The sequence below is a fragment of the Homarus americanus genome, unplaced genomic scaffold (assembly GCF_018991925.1).
Source record: "Homarus americanus isolate GMGI-L3 unplaced genomic scaffold, GMGI_Hamer_2.0 scaffold20465, whole genome shotgun sequence".
Classification (NCBI taxonomy): Eukaryota; Metazoa; Arthropoda; class Malacostraca; order Decapoda; family Nephropidae; genus Homarus; species Homarus americanus.
Genome location: NW_024756914.1, coordinates 1,464,645 through 1,480,726, shown reverse-complemented (window position 1 = coordinate 1,480,726; position 16,082 = coordinate 1,464,645). Strand labels below are relative to the sequence as shown.

General features: G+C 45.5%; 1 protein-coding gene across 1 annotated transcript in view; it reads left to right on the top strand.

Moving 5' to 3' along the window:
• Nucleotides 1-16,082, top strand: part of LOC121857229 — a 39,405-nt gene that overhangs the window by 17,329 nt on the left and 5,994 nt on the right. Inside the window, exons 3-5 of the mRNA XM_042353197.1 lie at nucleotides 12,697-12,821; nucleotides 13,364-13,552; nucleotides 15,676-15,794. Coding sequence (XP_042209131.1) covers nucleotides 12,697-12,821; nucleotides 13,364-13,552; nucleotides 15,676-15,794 — 433 coding nt within the window. The remainder of the gene's footprint in view (nucleotides 1-12,696; nucleotides 12,822-13,363; nucleotides 13,553-15,675; nucleotides 15,795-16,082) is intronic.

Genomic DNA, 16,082 nt, shown 5'->3' with positions numbered 1-16,082 from the left:
CCAAGGCCGTCTACACCCTCATACCAAACAACACTACCAGATACACCCGTAGCATCACTAGATACACTCACTCACTCACTCATTCCAAACGGTGGGAGACCGATGATGAGACAATTGAGAAATAATTAACATCAAAATATACTGTATAAAACGCCTTGAGTCTTAACGTGTTGGGAGACAATGTTGTGGTCCCGTTAGGAGGTGTGTGAGGGCCGCTTGTGTTTACTCTCTGCACCAGTTGCTGCCCTCGCTGACTCCCCCCCATCACCCCTTCCTGTTTAGTGCACTGGTTGTTTGTTTGTTTGTTTGTTTTACTTTGGTATGTTTATATAACTTTCCAAAATACAAGTTAACTGTTCAATACCTTTTTCTGGGATATTTTATATTGTGTGTGTGTGTTTATATAAATTACCTTACCTGTTAATTAAGAAGGTTTTACTCACACGGGAGAAAGTTATTTAGGCATGAGTAATGAGCTGTGAACAAGAGGCGAGGTATATCATAGTTCAGTTTGGGAAAGTTGTTTATAGGTGCTGAAAGTGTGGCGATGGTTGGAGAGGCCAGTCACGCCCAACCGCCCTTGAGTGTGTGTGTGTGTGTGTGTAAATATAAGATGATCAGTGTTGGATGATGAAGATTGAGTGTTCTGAAGAGCTGAGTCACCTAGGTCAGCAGACACAGTTAGCATCACCTGAAGAGTCTCCCCCTCCCCCCACCCCCACACACCCCTCCTCTGATATATAAATAGCCTCCGTTAATTTGTTTCACACTGTCAGCGAGAAAGTTGTTGAATATATAAAGTTTAACTCCCACTGTCAGAACTTCCCGGCCACCTGCCTTTATATATAATATCTTCATAATGTTCTATTTAATTAGCCTCCTGACCATCCTGAACTATTTTAGATGTAGGTAATTATCTCGTTAGTGTGCTGTTTACCTGGTCTGAGGCTTAATTAGTTTGTTAATAAAGTGTGAGGGCTGTACAGGTGATGCTCCCCGAGTGATCTGGTGTTAGAGGTTAGGTTAGGTTGAGGGGTTTAATGGTCATCCAGGTGTGGTGATTATATAATACCTGACCTGTAAATGTAACCTTTCCCCTCCTCCCCATCCCCTCCCCCCACCACCACCACCTCTCTCCCAACACACACACACACACGATAGCTCTCTCTCACGTCACATATGTTGATGTGTTTGTTGTGTTTTCTGATTATTTGTCTGTCTCTGTCTTCAGTATAGTCATCTTTAAATCTTCTCCCGTAGATAGATAAATAGATAGATGAATAGATAGATAAATAGATAGATACAACTTTACCAAACTCCTTGATCTCTTAGTTATGGTACGTCTTTGTGTAGGTGTGGGTGGTCCAGCTGCCAAACGTTTTGGGATGATCGTCTTGAAACGTTTAAATTTGTATCCGGAAGGTCGTGGTCATTAACGCCTGTCAGTTCTTATTTTGTCTACTGGTATAGGTGGGTGGATCTCTCTCTCTTTCTCTCTCTCTCTCTCTCATTTTCTTTCACTCTCCTGTAGTAGTCGCAGCCAGGGTGTGTGCTGTGGGCTCCTCCTGTAGTAGTCGTGGCCAGGGTGTGTGCTGTGGACTCCTCCTGTAGTAGTTGTAGCCAGGGTGTGTGCTGTGGGCTCCTCCTGTAGTAGTCGTGGCCAGGGTGTGTGCTGTGGGCTCCTCCTGTAGTAGTCGTGGCCAGGGTGTGTGCTGTGGGCTCCTCCTGTAGTAGTCCAGGGTGTGCTGTGGGCTCCTCCTGTAGTAGTCGTGGCCAGGGTGTGTGCTGTGGGCTCCTCCTGTAGTAGTCGTGGCCAGGGTGTGTGCTGTGGGCTCCTCCTGTAGTAGTCGTGGCCAGGGTGTGTGCTGTGGGCTCCTCCTGTAGTAGTCGTGGCCAGGGTGTGTGCTGTGGGACGCCCTGGGCCATCCTCTTCAAACCTTCATTCTGGAGTCATAGCGGTCTGGCGCGTCGGCCCCTTGTCCAGACTGATGATATTCTTAATATTGAGAGAGAGCCCTCTCTCTCTCTCTCCCGTCTCTACTCCTCTGTCTCTCACCCCTTTAAACACTCTCCCTCCCTCCAGAGAAACACCCCCGACTCTTCTTTTCTCTCATTCTCTCTCTTTTTCTCTCTCTCTCTCTCTCGCCCCTTTAAACACTCTCCCTCCCTCCAGAGAAACACCCCCGACTCTTCTTTTCTCTCTCTCTCTCTCTCTCTCTCTCGCCCCTTTAAACACTCTCCCTCCCACCAGAGACACGCACCTGACTCTTCTTTTCTCTCATTCTCTCTCTTTTTTTCTCTCTCTCTCTGTCTCTCGCCCCTTTAAACACTCTCCCTCCCACCAGAGACACTCACCTGACGCACCTGACTCTCAAGGTAAACTTAATTTACCTGAGTGAGCCGACGTACCTACGAGGCGACCCACTTTTTTCCCTCCTTCAGGCAAAAATGAACTCGGGGGAGGGGGGTACTGTGGGAACTCTTGTGTAGAGCTTGCTTTTGAGGAGGGGTAGTGAGGGGGGAGGGGGGGGAGGTAATGCTGGTTTTGTAGGTAAGGAAGGATGCCGGGGGGGTAATTCGGCTTGAGGGGGTGGAGGAGGAAGTATATAGAGAGGTTTTGTGATAATAATAATCTCAAGAAGGATGATAATATTCCACACTAATAACGTAACCGAATGACAATATACTTGTTTACACACACCTGTATAAACCTTTTCAACTCCAGGTATTTGTTTCCCTGCAATACGTGTTTCCCAAGACGCAAATTTCCTCCAGTAAGCTTCAAGTATGGATAAGCTTGGCGCCAGTGTTTACTTTTACCAGCTGGTGAAACCCAAACAGCTGACTGGGTTGGGGAGGAGGGGAGGGAGGTAGAGTATAGCATTTTATTACCCCGACACTCACGCCTCTGACACAGTTACCAGTTACTGTTTTTTCTTTTAATTGGTATTTGTGGGTTGTTGATGGCATCTGTTGACCGATAGCTTAACTATGGTGGTTGATATAGTTAATTGTGGTGGTGGAGGTGTGGTTGTGGTGGTGGGGAGGTTAGGTTAGGTGCTTGAGCCTTGGAAGAACATTTTTTGTCCTCGATGAAACTAACCCTTTCGTGTGTGTGTGTGTGTGTGTGTGTGTGTGTGTGTGTGTGTGTGCACCATCACGGTAACCAAACACTGACCGACCACCTAGAGAGACACACTTGTGATGTCATTCGTTGATACACTCACCCTTTTGTAACGTTAACCACTTGCTAATGGTGTCATCTTCTAACGGGATGAGTCAGCAGGTAAAGGTGAGATCTCATTATGTAATTGACGTCATTTGGCGGCCATGTTTGTGTCACACCTTGAGGGAACTCGTCCACCAGGTGAGACTTCACTGTTGTTCTCTGACGTAATTATGATCGGTAAGTGAAGTAGGTAGTGAGGTGAGGTAGATGAGGTGAGGTAGGTAGGTAGATGAGGTGAGGTAGATGAGGTGAGGTAGGTAGGTAGATGAGGTGAGGTAGGTAGGTAGATGAGGTGAGGTAGATAAGGTAGAACTCTCAGGTAACCATACAGGGGGGAAATTGAAAGTTGTATGAATTTAACTGAGGAAATATAAGATCTTGAGACATAATCGCTCCCGTGTGTTCATTATTTACTGGTCTATAAAGTGTTTAGTAAAAGGTGTTGACGCCCATGAGGATGAATCAGCTGCTGACCTTTGAGTGTCAGGCCTCGTGATTGGTCTAACTCCCTGCTGACTGACTGGCTGGTTGGTTGGTTGGCAAGATGCTTCACTTCTCGTCCCATGACACCTGGCTGGCTGTCATACCACTATCTGCAGCGTCGTGATACCGCCCTTCTGATATTGACTACTAGCTCAATTGCCCCTCCCCAGACCTAATAGGCCCCAACATAACCAAACCCTGGCTATTTTTTTTCTTTGGGGGGATCTAGTTTCAATGAGCCCAAAGTTGAAATAGCTCCAGTCGTATAGGAACCCAGCGTTATGGTTACGTTAAGTTCGGTTAGGTACTGCACGTATTGACTATACGAGTGCACTTTTAAACAGACTTGGGGGAGCGGAGGAGAATGCTTGGTGGTTCATAATATCTGTTGAAACTTCCTGCAGTGATAAGACGCGAACAGGGCGTACTGGTGATGCTCTGGTGTGGGGGAGGGTGAGAGTTGTGGGGGTGATGCTGGCTCTAATGTGTTGGGGGAGGGGAGGTGGGGGTTGTCTTGCTGAGGGGGATGGGTGATGGTGGCGGTGTTTATCAGGTGTTGTCGTAATTAGTTGGGGACTGTTGAGATCGGAGGTATTGCCTATGATGTGGGTAATGGGGAGGGAGGGAAGTAGGCAAGCAAGCAGGTAGGCGGACATGGGTAGATGGAGGGTGAGACATAGTCAGTCAGTTCATGCATATAATGTAGGAAGGTGCGAGAGGCTGGAGAGACTGTGTAGTTATCCTTATCAACACGTCACCAGTGGAGGTGTGTGTCCGTCCGTCCGTCCGTCATCACGATCTGCCACTGTGGTCCACTGGTCACAGCTCAGCCAAAGTTTGTTTTCAATTGTTTTTTTTTTGTGGAGAGGGGTGCTGGAGTTAGCGATACTACCACCTGGCGTTGTTGGGTACACGAGAGAGAGGGGACTAGACGAGAGGAAGAGAAGAAAGAGAGAGGGAGAGGGGACTAGACGAGAAGAGAAAAAAGAAGGGGAGATGGTAGAAGAGAAAAGGTGACAGTAGAAAAGAGAGAGAGAGTTGTGGGACCAGTCTTATTAACAACTACGATGTTGCCGACGAGGGTGAGGGCATGAGACGTGGCTGAGGGACCTGCTGTTGTGTGGCTCCCGGTCCATAACAAAAACTTGGTCCGCTCTTAATGGGGAAAAAATATAACGGTTATACTTGAAAATTGAAGAAAATTTGTAGAAGGAGAAGGGATAAATTGAGGAAGAAAGGACAAAAAGAAGAAGAGTGTAGATAACGACGAAGGAGAATGGAGAAGAGGAAGATGCAGTGAAAAAGAAGAAGGGGGAGATGAAAGGCGGAGGCGAATAAATAAGAAGATTGTTACTTAGTTGAAGAAAGGATAGATCATTGTATTGTTAAATTGATGGCTTGATGGATGGATGGTCGGGTAGATGGATATATGGATGTTTGCTAGGGTTGAAGAATGGCCAGATGGATAGAGAGGGAAGGAGGGTTACACGCACGCTTGAGTATTACCGCGTCAGGTAGGCCCATACATCATACACTCGTGACGGTGACGACCTTGTGTCAGCTGGACGGGATGGTCGACACACACCTCGTAAACAAACAGCCCACACAAGTCCAACTGATAATTTTTTTTTTTTTTGCTGTTTAGCGGTGTACGCCTGGCTAGGGTGAAGGCAGGACCTATGTAAAGTGCACTGCAGGGAGCTTTAAAAGTTCAGGGTGATGTGCTACACCTGTGTCCCTGACCACTCCCGGCTGAGGACACCTGTGAAGGGCAAGATCTTACACCATATTTCCATGGAGGAGTATGACAGATGTTAAAGAGTTCCGTTTCAAGAAGGTGCGTTGTGGTGTTAGGGTGATAGAGCGAGTGAGTGTGGACAAGAGATGACCAGCACGTGTATTTTAGGTTGGAGTGTGTTGGTGGTGATAGACTGAAGTTAAGAATTGCGGTTGAGTGATGGTATTGGGTCGGTGGATTTCCTTTGTTCTGTGTTTGGGGGAGGAGAGGGCGAGGGTGTGTCTTCTCTGGGGGTAATACTTCGTCGGCGCCGCCCTCGTGTTGTTCCTGCCTCCGAGCTATGACCTTTCGGATGCTTTGTTCACGCCCTGCCCACACCTGTTGTCAGTCCTGACCATTATTCTGTTGTGTTTACCCATACACGTGTCCTGTCCCTACCTGTGTACTATCCAAACTCTGCCTCACTGTGTCGCCCCGAGGGATATGTCTGATTGGTTAAGAGGCAAGTCGCTGGGTCACTGGCGGCGTGGTAGTAGCAGTAGTAAGTTGTAGTAGTAGTTGTAGTTGTGATAGAGTAGGTAACCGTGTTGGGTTAAGGCCTACAGTCACACCCAGAAGGCACTTAATGAGTCTGGTGGACCCTGACCTTCCTCCGCCTGTGACTGACCACACCACGGGGGTCACGGTGCTCTCTCTCTCTCTCTCTCTCTCTCAGATGATGTTTATGTGATGAAGAATCTCATTAACATAGCAGCACATTTACCTGCTGGTGGATGACGTCACATGAGTATTATGAGAAGAGGTGTTAGTCTGATAAGGGTATTAACCTAACCTAACCTATACCACCAGCTGTGTCTGTCGTTGCCATCACGCTGGCCACACAGAAGCCTCCTGTTGAAAGAGCCACGGTGCTGGGTGGTGGTGGGGCACTAGTGGGTGTGTTACGGGCTGTGGCGTAGGGTGGGGAGGACTGAGGCAGGTGGTGCACAGGTAAGACTCAGGAGAGGTAAACGTGACCAGGTGCTCGTACGGGAGGGGGTAACCCTGGCGAGGCGTGGGGGCCGCGTGGGAAGATGAGGGCGTGGGAGAGGAGAGCGTGGTGAAGGGGGGCGTGGGAGAGGAGAGCGTGGTGAAGGGGGGCGTGGGAGAGGAGAGCGTGGGGGAGGGAGGGCGTGGGAGGGAACACATTCAGTATTGAAATCCTTGACTGGGGGAGTAGGAGGGAGGGGGTGGTGGTGGAGGTGGTGGTGGGCCTCTTGGGTGTACTTAACCGAGGAATTGTGTGGTCACGCAACTCCTTCCCCGCCTCGCCTCCTCCCGGATACTGTTACTCTCACCTGCTGCTCTTCCACGCCCCCCTCCTCTCTCTCTGCCTTACGTCAGTGGTGGTGGTGGTGTCCTCCTCGCCCACTCGTGTCCTGCCGTCCTGTCACCGCCACGCACCCCCCCCCCTTCCTCACCTCCTCCTCCTCACGTGTCTGCCTGTTTTCCTCCCTACCTTTGGCTACAATTAATGAGCCCAAATATACGTGTTTTGTGTTTTACCTGGCTGTTGGATACATTTAGCGCGTGAAGAAGCCAGTTTTAGTCACTTTTATGCTCTTGGTTTTCTTTTATGCCTTTTTTACATTGCGTAAGCATGATAAAAAGGGTGTAAGGATTGCACCAATCCGTCCGTCCGTCCGTCCGTCCATCCGTCCGTCCGTCCGTCCGGATATGGCAGTGCCAAAATACGATGTAGCAGTAGAGTAGTTAGGCTGTGTAAGTTTTATTATTATACTGGACACCTTCACACCACCTGGTTATATTATGGTGTCGTGGTGGCGAAGGAACACACTCAACTATCTTCTTGGTGTGTTTACGTCTCCTAGTCTACTTAACGTCTCTTGATCTACTTATATTCATACTTACTACTTATACTTCTTGTTCATTTTTTTTACGACAGCTGGACTGGTTAAGTGAGTGTGATCGTCTGGACACACTATGTAGGCTCCTCTGTCTGGCTGCTGAGGTGATGAAGCAAAAACAGAAGTGACATTTATCAGTTACAGTTATAAAAGGTTGTTGAGGTAGTTGTTAGTGTGTGTGTGTAATATTTTGGTCTGGTTGTGGGTGATGGGTGGATGGATGGGGGTAGAGAAAGAGGATGGGGGGGGTATGTAGGGGTAGATAAAGAGTGAGAGTGGTAGATGGATGAGGAGGAAGGAGGGGGAGGGGCGATGGATGGGTGGTGAGGGGAGAGACGCAGGCGCCAGGTAAAACTAAGAGGGGAGAAGGCAGGGAGAGTTGAGTCAGTGAGTGAAGGCCTTGTGAGGGGAAGGTGTGAGTGTGTCGGTACTCGTTCCCCTCACCTGGTGTTGAGTGGGTGATGGTGGTGTTGGGCCTGGTGTTGAGCTGAAGGACTGGTATAGAGTTCATATCACCGGTGTTGAACAGGTTAGGTGAGATCGAGACTAATTAATGATGGATTTATGTGAGAGAGGGAGGAAAGAAGGAGATAAGGAAGGAGAAGTGGCCATCATAATCTGGCAACACCGTAGAAGCCTCAGGTAACATATTTAAATACCAGTGAGGAAGAAACCTAACCCAGCGTGTGTTGACTTTGGCAGTGGTTGTGTATCCTGTACCTAGGTGGCACTGTATACCAAGGTGACAGATGGGAGTTGAAGTAAACATCCTGTGACCAGTTACTTGAGGCTCTATGTTTTTTAAGCCACCATCATATGAGGTCAACACAGCCCAAGAAAGTTGTTTGATAAGGCAGATGTTGAGGTCAGGTGGAGGTTGAAGGTTACACTGGTCATTCACCCCCCCAGCCCCCCAGGTGCTCCGTTTGTGCCTCAAGACCAGAAAGTGAAAGTTATGGTGAGGAAATGTTGTACAGGAGAATAAATAAAGCAAACTTGGGAAATATTAAATGTTACTTGAAGGTTTTAGTCTTAGTGTTTATTAAAGGAATAAATAGTTTGTGGAACGTAAAATGAAAGTTTTCTTGGAGAAGCAATTGATTGTTTTTAGACCATGAAATATATAGTTTTAGATATTTTTATGGAGAATAAAATAGACCCTTTCCTATCATAGACTTTTTTGTAAATTTAAAATCGATGATCTATTGTGTTTATTAAAGTACACCAATCAATACATATATATTGAATGATCCTTAGTGGAGAATTATGGTGAGATAGTGGGTATATGTGTGTTGGTGCACAACGTAAATTAGGATGTCCTGCTGGAGGTGAGAGTGAAGGAGCTCTGAGTTTGGTCGTCCTGTGGGAGGTGCACTTGTTACCTGGCCCACCCACAGCCTGGGTGTACGAGGGTAAAGACTTAGGGCAGGTACGTGTAGGGATATGACCAGGGACATGGGATCAGGTATAGGTCATGAGAGGAGGCATGTACAGGAACATTAGCGAGGGCACGGCCTGGTTCATGGCCGTGGGTGTGCTTCAGGCGGGGTAAGTCATTGTGAAGGGTTTCAGCCATGGCTCACTCCACCCACACCCATGACGCAACACCCGGGGTAATCTTCCTGCTGGTGTAACACAGTGTTCACCTTCAGGTATGACTGACACTCACCTGCGTGTTATTGTGCAACTTTGTGTTTCAAGAAGGAAAAACGGAAAACAGTTGAGGATGTACAGTAGTTATAATGAACAGATTATTGTTGTGACTTGTGAGAGGCAGTAAACAATGCTGGACTGAGAAAGAAACTGTTATGATGTAAATATTATGTTACTGTACTGTACTGTACTGTAAAACAATAAAACATCAGTGTAAGTGAGACCAACACCTGGTGAGGGCTGGACCCACATGTATGGTCTAGTATGGAGAGAAAGAAGTGCACAGAGTGGACAAAACAAAGCTTCATTAACACGAGACGCCTGAGTACAAGATGAAGGGAGATGTTCCTTGTTTTGTGAGTGGGGGAATGAGGACCATGACTGTGAGGAGTTGTTTTAATGAGTAGAGGGAGGAGTAGTGGTGTGAGGAGGAGGGGAGGCCACCAAAGGCTGGCCCCTCTACCTCCCCCACCCCAACACTCAGTCTCCCCCACCATGGACGGGGGAGCTTGTTACTCGTGGAGGACACCCGTCAAGGACCCGAGTAAGTTACACGGTGGTCCTCCAGTCAGGATGACCTGCTGTTGAAACCCGGACTCAGACCCAGATTGTGGCAGGTTAACTTGTACACCAGTGTCCACAAGAGTGGGCTCTGCTTGGGTATGTGTCTGTGTCACATAATAGACTGAGCTGATGTTATCATTTTGACCAACGACTGTGGCAGGTTATCGTAATATACTGTATTTACTTTACCCACATTGATGTTAACAACACAGGGAACAGTTAAATGTGTGCTGGGGTTGTAGGTAACAAAAGTTGTGACGTTATGAGCAACCACGTACCCAACATGGCGGTCTCCCCTTAAAGAGGGAGAGGGCCCCCCACACTGGCACAATGTATGTGTTGATGGTCAGATTGTGGGTAACAGTAACAATAGAGGAGTGTAAGTAGATAGTCATGGCCCCTGGTACTGGACGCAGGATTATATGATGTGCTGTGCATGATAACAGTGACATTCGCCGACTCCTCTAGGTGTGTGTTGCACCAGTGGTTATTGTTTTGTGTGTTGTACTGTACCAAGCCTACCAGGATAGTGTCATGGTTGTTATACTGTGGGTGATTCACACAACGTCTCCACCAACCCATCTCACTGCCTGATGCTACTGCTACTGTTCCACCCTGCTCCCTCCTGCCCCCAGTCAGCCTGCTTGTTATTGCTACTGCTGCCTGCTACTTCACCGGTCCGCCACCTAGAAGAACAGGTTTTGCTAAAGTTCAGGGTTGACTAGTTTGTGGAACATTGTTTACTCTATATGACACTCCTTAGCTACCATCTTGCTGATCTTGTATCAAATAGGGTCAAGTGGTCAGGGGAGGGCAGGTGGGTTAGGTGGCTGGCATAAAGTTCACATATTAGAGAGAGGAAGAAGACCTGTGTTGTGGCTGTCAGCGGCTGTTGTCAGACGTACAGAGAATGTAGGAGTGGCTGTGTGCTGGTGCTGTAGAGAGAGAGACTAGACTCTGGTTCACACCGACATAAACACACTAACATCCTATTAATTACTTTGCTTTAGATGACAACTTTGTGTTCCTTATTATATGCAATTTATCTCATATACGTACCCACAGTGCTGTTAGCTTACCAAAAGTAATTATTTATCAGCAGTGGCAGGCCTTTCTGGTAGGGTGGGTCTCCAGCTGTCGGGTCGTGTCTATGTACATTCACTACTGCGTAGGTTTATCCCTTACCTGGCAGAGACATTATGAGGTGAAACGTTTTAGTGCAGGTTAATTCAGGTGTTGGCAGCGACTCTACTTATTGAAAGGTGTTGTGTGATCACTGTGGTTCTCCTTGGTACACTGGGAAAGGGGGGGGGGTGGGCTGTGTACTTACTCCCATACAATGATGAATAGTTCAGATATACAGAAGAAATAAAGTAATCACTGTATACAATCAGCGGGGAGGAAGATTGGAATTTAAAAGTTGTGGTCATCGGTGTGAGACAAAGTATGGGAGGATCGGTTTGGTGTTGAGGGCCGTGGTCACCAACCCTCAGACATGATGCTGGGATCTTGGTTGATTGGTTAAAATAAACTAGAATGTCTACAAGTATGTCTTAACCCATAGAGGGCCGAGTGATAAGGTGTGTGTGTGTGTGCGTGTACGCGTGTACGTGTGCCTGCCTGCCTGCCTGCACAGTTCTTGGTGGTGGTAGTGTAGATGGAGGTGGTGCAGCCTGTGCAGGTGGCAGTCCCCCATGTTTAACGTAGTTATCAACGGCACATTTACTGCTGGCCGCTCACTTCCTGCCCTGCCCTCCCTTTCCTTCTCCTTCCCCTCCTTTATTCCTTCCCTGGACAGGCATCTCTTTTTTATCCTTTCCTCCCCACCTTCCATCCATCTACAGCTGCTGCTCTCTTGTCCTTCCCACCCTCTCCTCTACACCCTCTTTCTATAGTTGGGGTGATTCTAAGCAGGGGAGGGGATAGTAAACGCATCGTACGTTTGCCAGGTTACTGTACTATCACCGGATTGCTGGACATAGCTTCTCAAACTGTCGTAAAGCATTGAAACCAGGTTGAGATTAACAAAGATTGGATGGGTTAAAGCAACAACAACAACAATAATGAAGCTACTATTGCGAGGTTAAGTAGAATCTCAGCCACGCACTTCCCCATTATCGGGCCAGAAAATCATTAGCCCCTCGATGGAATAGTTTGTGTGGAGAAGATTAACTCTGAGGGATCGAAGTGAGGCACCGCAAGAATGCCTCCTGGCCACACCCCGTGAGAACTGACCACCTGGTACAAGATGGGGTCAAAGCCGAGCAGGAAGTGCGTGTTTTGCTCAGGATACACTTAAGTCAGTAGTATTAGGGAAGTGTGTCTGTACAGGATACACTAGGTCATCAACGTTACAAGATAGAAGTGTATTTTGGTCCAGAATAAACACTTAAGTTGTCAACAATACCTACCAGGGAAAGTGTAATTAATATACCTTACTTGTTTTCTATACCACAGCAACTCGCTGATCATATATCGTAATGCCATAGAGATTAGGGTTTTTGCTTTTTTTTTTCCCCTTGGTTGAAAATTTCCTCCAAATCGTAAAGAATTATGTTGAATGAGTGTGAAGCTATTTACAGTATTACCTATGCAAAAAATTACCAGTTACGAAGGGTCAACAAATCATACTCTTAGGAATATTTTACACGATGGGGTTGACGGCATTACTGCTGCCAGTGTCTTCCTGTGTGGACGTTGATAAAAATGTTCAGTGTTTCTCTTACTTTTTGTACTTTTATATGTAACTAACTTTATTTGATTAGATTGTAACCATGGAATTCTTTTATTGAAATATTTTGTGATTGTGCAAATGAGAATATTACAGTTGTTGTAGTTAAGCACTTGATGGTCAGTATGTACTGTAGTACATGAATTTGCTTCTTTAAAGATCTTAGTACTCCAGTTTTTTAGACTAATTATGAAAAAGGTGAAGTTGGGTACATTCCTCTACAGTATGTGTGATATTTTTTATTGATCCTCCTAGTTATTTAGTGTCACTTTCTTTCACTACTTTACTTCTGGCTCCTCTCTTATAGGATGTTCTGTAGCTCTTTGTCCTTCCTAGACACAACTAAGACTGTGATATACAGGGTATCTAATGGTTATTTTCTTCTTTACAGACTTATGTCCGGACTGTGCGGCGTACTTCAGCAATCGGTCAGCATGTCACATGATGCTGGGCAAGTACTACGAGGCCCTCAACGATGCCAGGGAGGCCGTGCGGTTAGACACATCCTTTGTAAAGGTAAGGGGCATTAGTTAATGCTAATGAGGTAGTGTGGTAAGCTTTAGCATTTATAAAGGTGAAGGTAACAGACCCTTTAGTGTTTGTTCCCTCCAAATTCAGGCCTTGTTAATTTGATAAAGTGGCAAAGGTTGGTCATCTAATTGGCATATGATGAAGCAGTCTTCCAGAGGACCTGTGAGAGTAAAGTGCAATCAGGAGTGGCTGTGATGTAGTTCAAGATAATATTAGTACTGTACATTAAACAGTTCCATGCTCAAGTGATTTTTATACAACTTACTTGCTGCTGTAGTGTGACACTCTTGGCCCAAAAGTGTACTAAAGCTGTCCACACTTGATGACATCAGTAACAAAAGTAATTTTTTTTATTTGTAAAATAAATTCATAATATGGTATAGTAGTACAGTAAAACAAACATATCGGTTCATAACAATGTTTTCCTACTAAATATAAGTTGACAAAGACATATAATCAAAGCATGCAAGTTATAGACATTTTATATATGAAAAATAGTCAAACCACTTGTTCTTACTGTCTTGCAGGGCTACCTTCGTGTTGCAAAGTGTAATATAGCTCTTGGAGATGCCACAGCAGCACTCTCAGTGCTGAGACAGGCTAGTGATTTAGAGCCCAACAACCGGGCCATCAGGGAGGAGATGACCAAAGCCCAGAGCCTTGTTCGCTGCCAAGATGAAGTTGCTAAGGCTACAGCTAAGGCTGACTACAGGACAGTGAGTGGCAACTCTTTATTTGTTTAATATAAATTTTGACCATTCTGTACATGTATATTTTTCATGGACTAATGCTTCATGCCAATAAGAAAGTTTGAAGAATGCCACCAGTTAGAAGCAGTAACATTGTGTAATCTGCCATGTTGTGATTTTATGCCACATACTGTACTACACTATATTTATATCCAACATTGAATCTGGTTTGTTGCACATTTACACAAGTCTTGCATTATTATAATATCGGTAACTAACTAACTAAACCTATGCGAGTCTCTTCATGATGCTGAAGAGGAGCTGCAAACCATTATAGGATTCATAGTGATTATTAATTTTACAATTGATATAATCTCTAGCGCAAGACTCAATGAATACATGAGACAAATTTCATACACACCCATACATGGGTGTAACATATATACTGTACAGGGTATATATATACAGCTGCACCCATACTTATGACGGTGTTAGGGACCCAAATCCAGGTCGTAAGTCGAAAATGCAAAAAATGATAGTGAAAATCTAAAATGAAATACAGTACAGTAAAAGTAATCAATAATGAAGAATGAATACAGTGTTACTGTGCACTTACCTTTAATGTAGTCAGCTGAATGCACACGGGGCCCCCATAATTTTTTAATTATACATGACTACATTAACTGGATGAAGCAGAGGAGGAGACAGGGCTGGGTCGGTCATCAATGTCGCTTTCTTCAGACAGGTTAACATACAGGGGAAACTTGCTTGTTGAAGGTATTGGATCATCTTTAGGGAGTGAAGAGGCAGCACTGGTGGGGCGTGAGGAGACGGCAATGGGGGACTTCTTAAAACATATGTCCAATTTTGACTGCACAGTTTGCCTTTTCTTTTCATTGTTAATCTCCCTGTAACAAGCAAGTGCATCTTGGATCATTCTGTCAACTTTTGCAAAACGTTCAACATTTAGATCCATTCTGTCAAAACATTTGCATCCCCTTATTAATTGTAGCAAATGCCTCTGCCATTTGTTTCACTGAAAATTTTTTGGGGGGTGCAGGTTCTTCTACATTTTTATTCTCTTCTTCCTCTGCAATTTTCTGTGCATCCAGTTCAATAAGATCCTTCGTTACTTAGCCCTTCTGCTACACTTTCAACCAACTGCTCAACATCTTCATTATCAATTTTTAAATCCAGCTGTTGACCCAACTCCACTATCTTGTTACTAATCTCAGAAATTACTTCATCTTCATTAAATCCTCTGAAAATTCACATATCTTTTCAGGACTTTCTTCCATATTCCATTCATGCACTGACCTGTAACCTCATCCCATGCTGCAGCTATGTTCTTTATACATTTCAAAATATTGTAGTCCTTCCAAAACTCTCTGTGCGTTTTCTCACCTTCAGTAGCAGCAATAGCCTGAGCAAAGGTCGTACGTAAATAGTTCGCTTTAAAAGCAGCAGTAGCACCTTGATCCATGGGTTGGATGATAGAGGTAGTGTTAGGTGGAATGTAGACTACCTTAACATCAGGGTGCAGGTCGTCCAGGTGTGGTGGGTGTCCCGGAGCATTATCCAAAATTAACAAAATCTTGAATGCAATCCCTTGTTGCAGACAATACTCCTTGGCTCGTGGAATGAAACAAGTCAGGAACCAATCCTCAAACAGTAGTAGGGTCATCCATGCTTTCTTATTACTGGGATAAAACACTGGCAGTGTGTGCTTGCTGACATGTTTAAAAGCCCTCGGGTTCTCTGAATGATATATCATGAAGGGCTTTATCTTGAAACCAGCTATATTCCCTCCAACCGAAGTGTGATTAACTTAGTGCTCTACGGCGTGGGTGCTGTAGCCACGAGGCGACCCAGCCCACGCGACGCTCTTGTACGGGACAGAAACGTTTTGGTCTAGAAAATACGCACGTCAATTGAAAATATTTTTGGTACCGACTGCGGCGGTCATATGTGCAGGTGGTCGTACTGACCGAGGCGGTCGTATGTGCGGGTAGTCGTAGGTCAAGTATGCCGTAAGTCAAGGAATAGCTGTATACAGTTAATTTTTTTATAAACATGTATTGTACAACATAATTTACCTTCAGTTGTGTAAGAACCGCTACAAATTTTACACTCTTGTTCTTTTCATACAGGCCATATTCCACCTGGATCGAGCGTTAGATTTAGCAGTTGGATGCCGGAACCTCAAAGTCACCAAGGCTGAGTACTTGGTGTTCTTGCAGCGCTATGCTGATGCTCAGGAGATGGTCAAGTGAGTTTATTGTTGTGAGGGAAAATAAAGTTTCCTTGAAATTTTTTTTGGAGAAATCAATTAAGAAGGACCACATACTAACCTTTACTTTACTAGAAACGTGGCAGTTGTGTCATGATAAATTCTTTGTAGTTTGTCATTTAATATTTCCCCACCAGGCTGAGTTGGTCATCTGGCCTGTAGTGTTCTTGTGAAAATAAGAAAAATGGATAATGGTCCGGTTGATTGTTTACAATGTTTGAATAAAGACCATTACTGGAGACCTTACTGAGGGCTGGAGCTGCTACA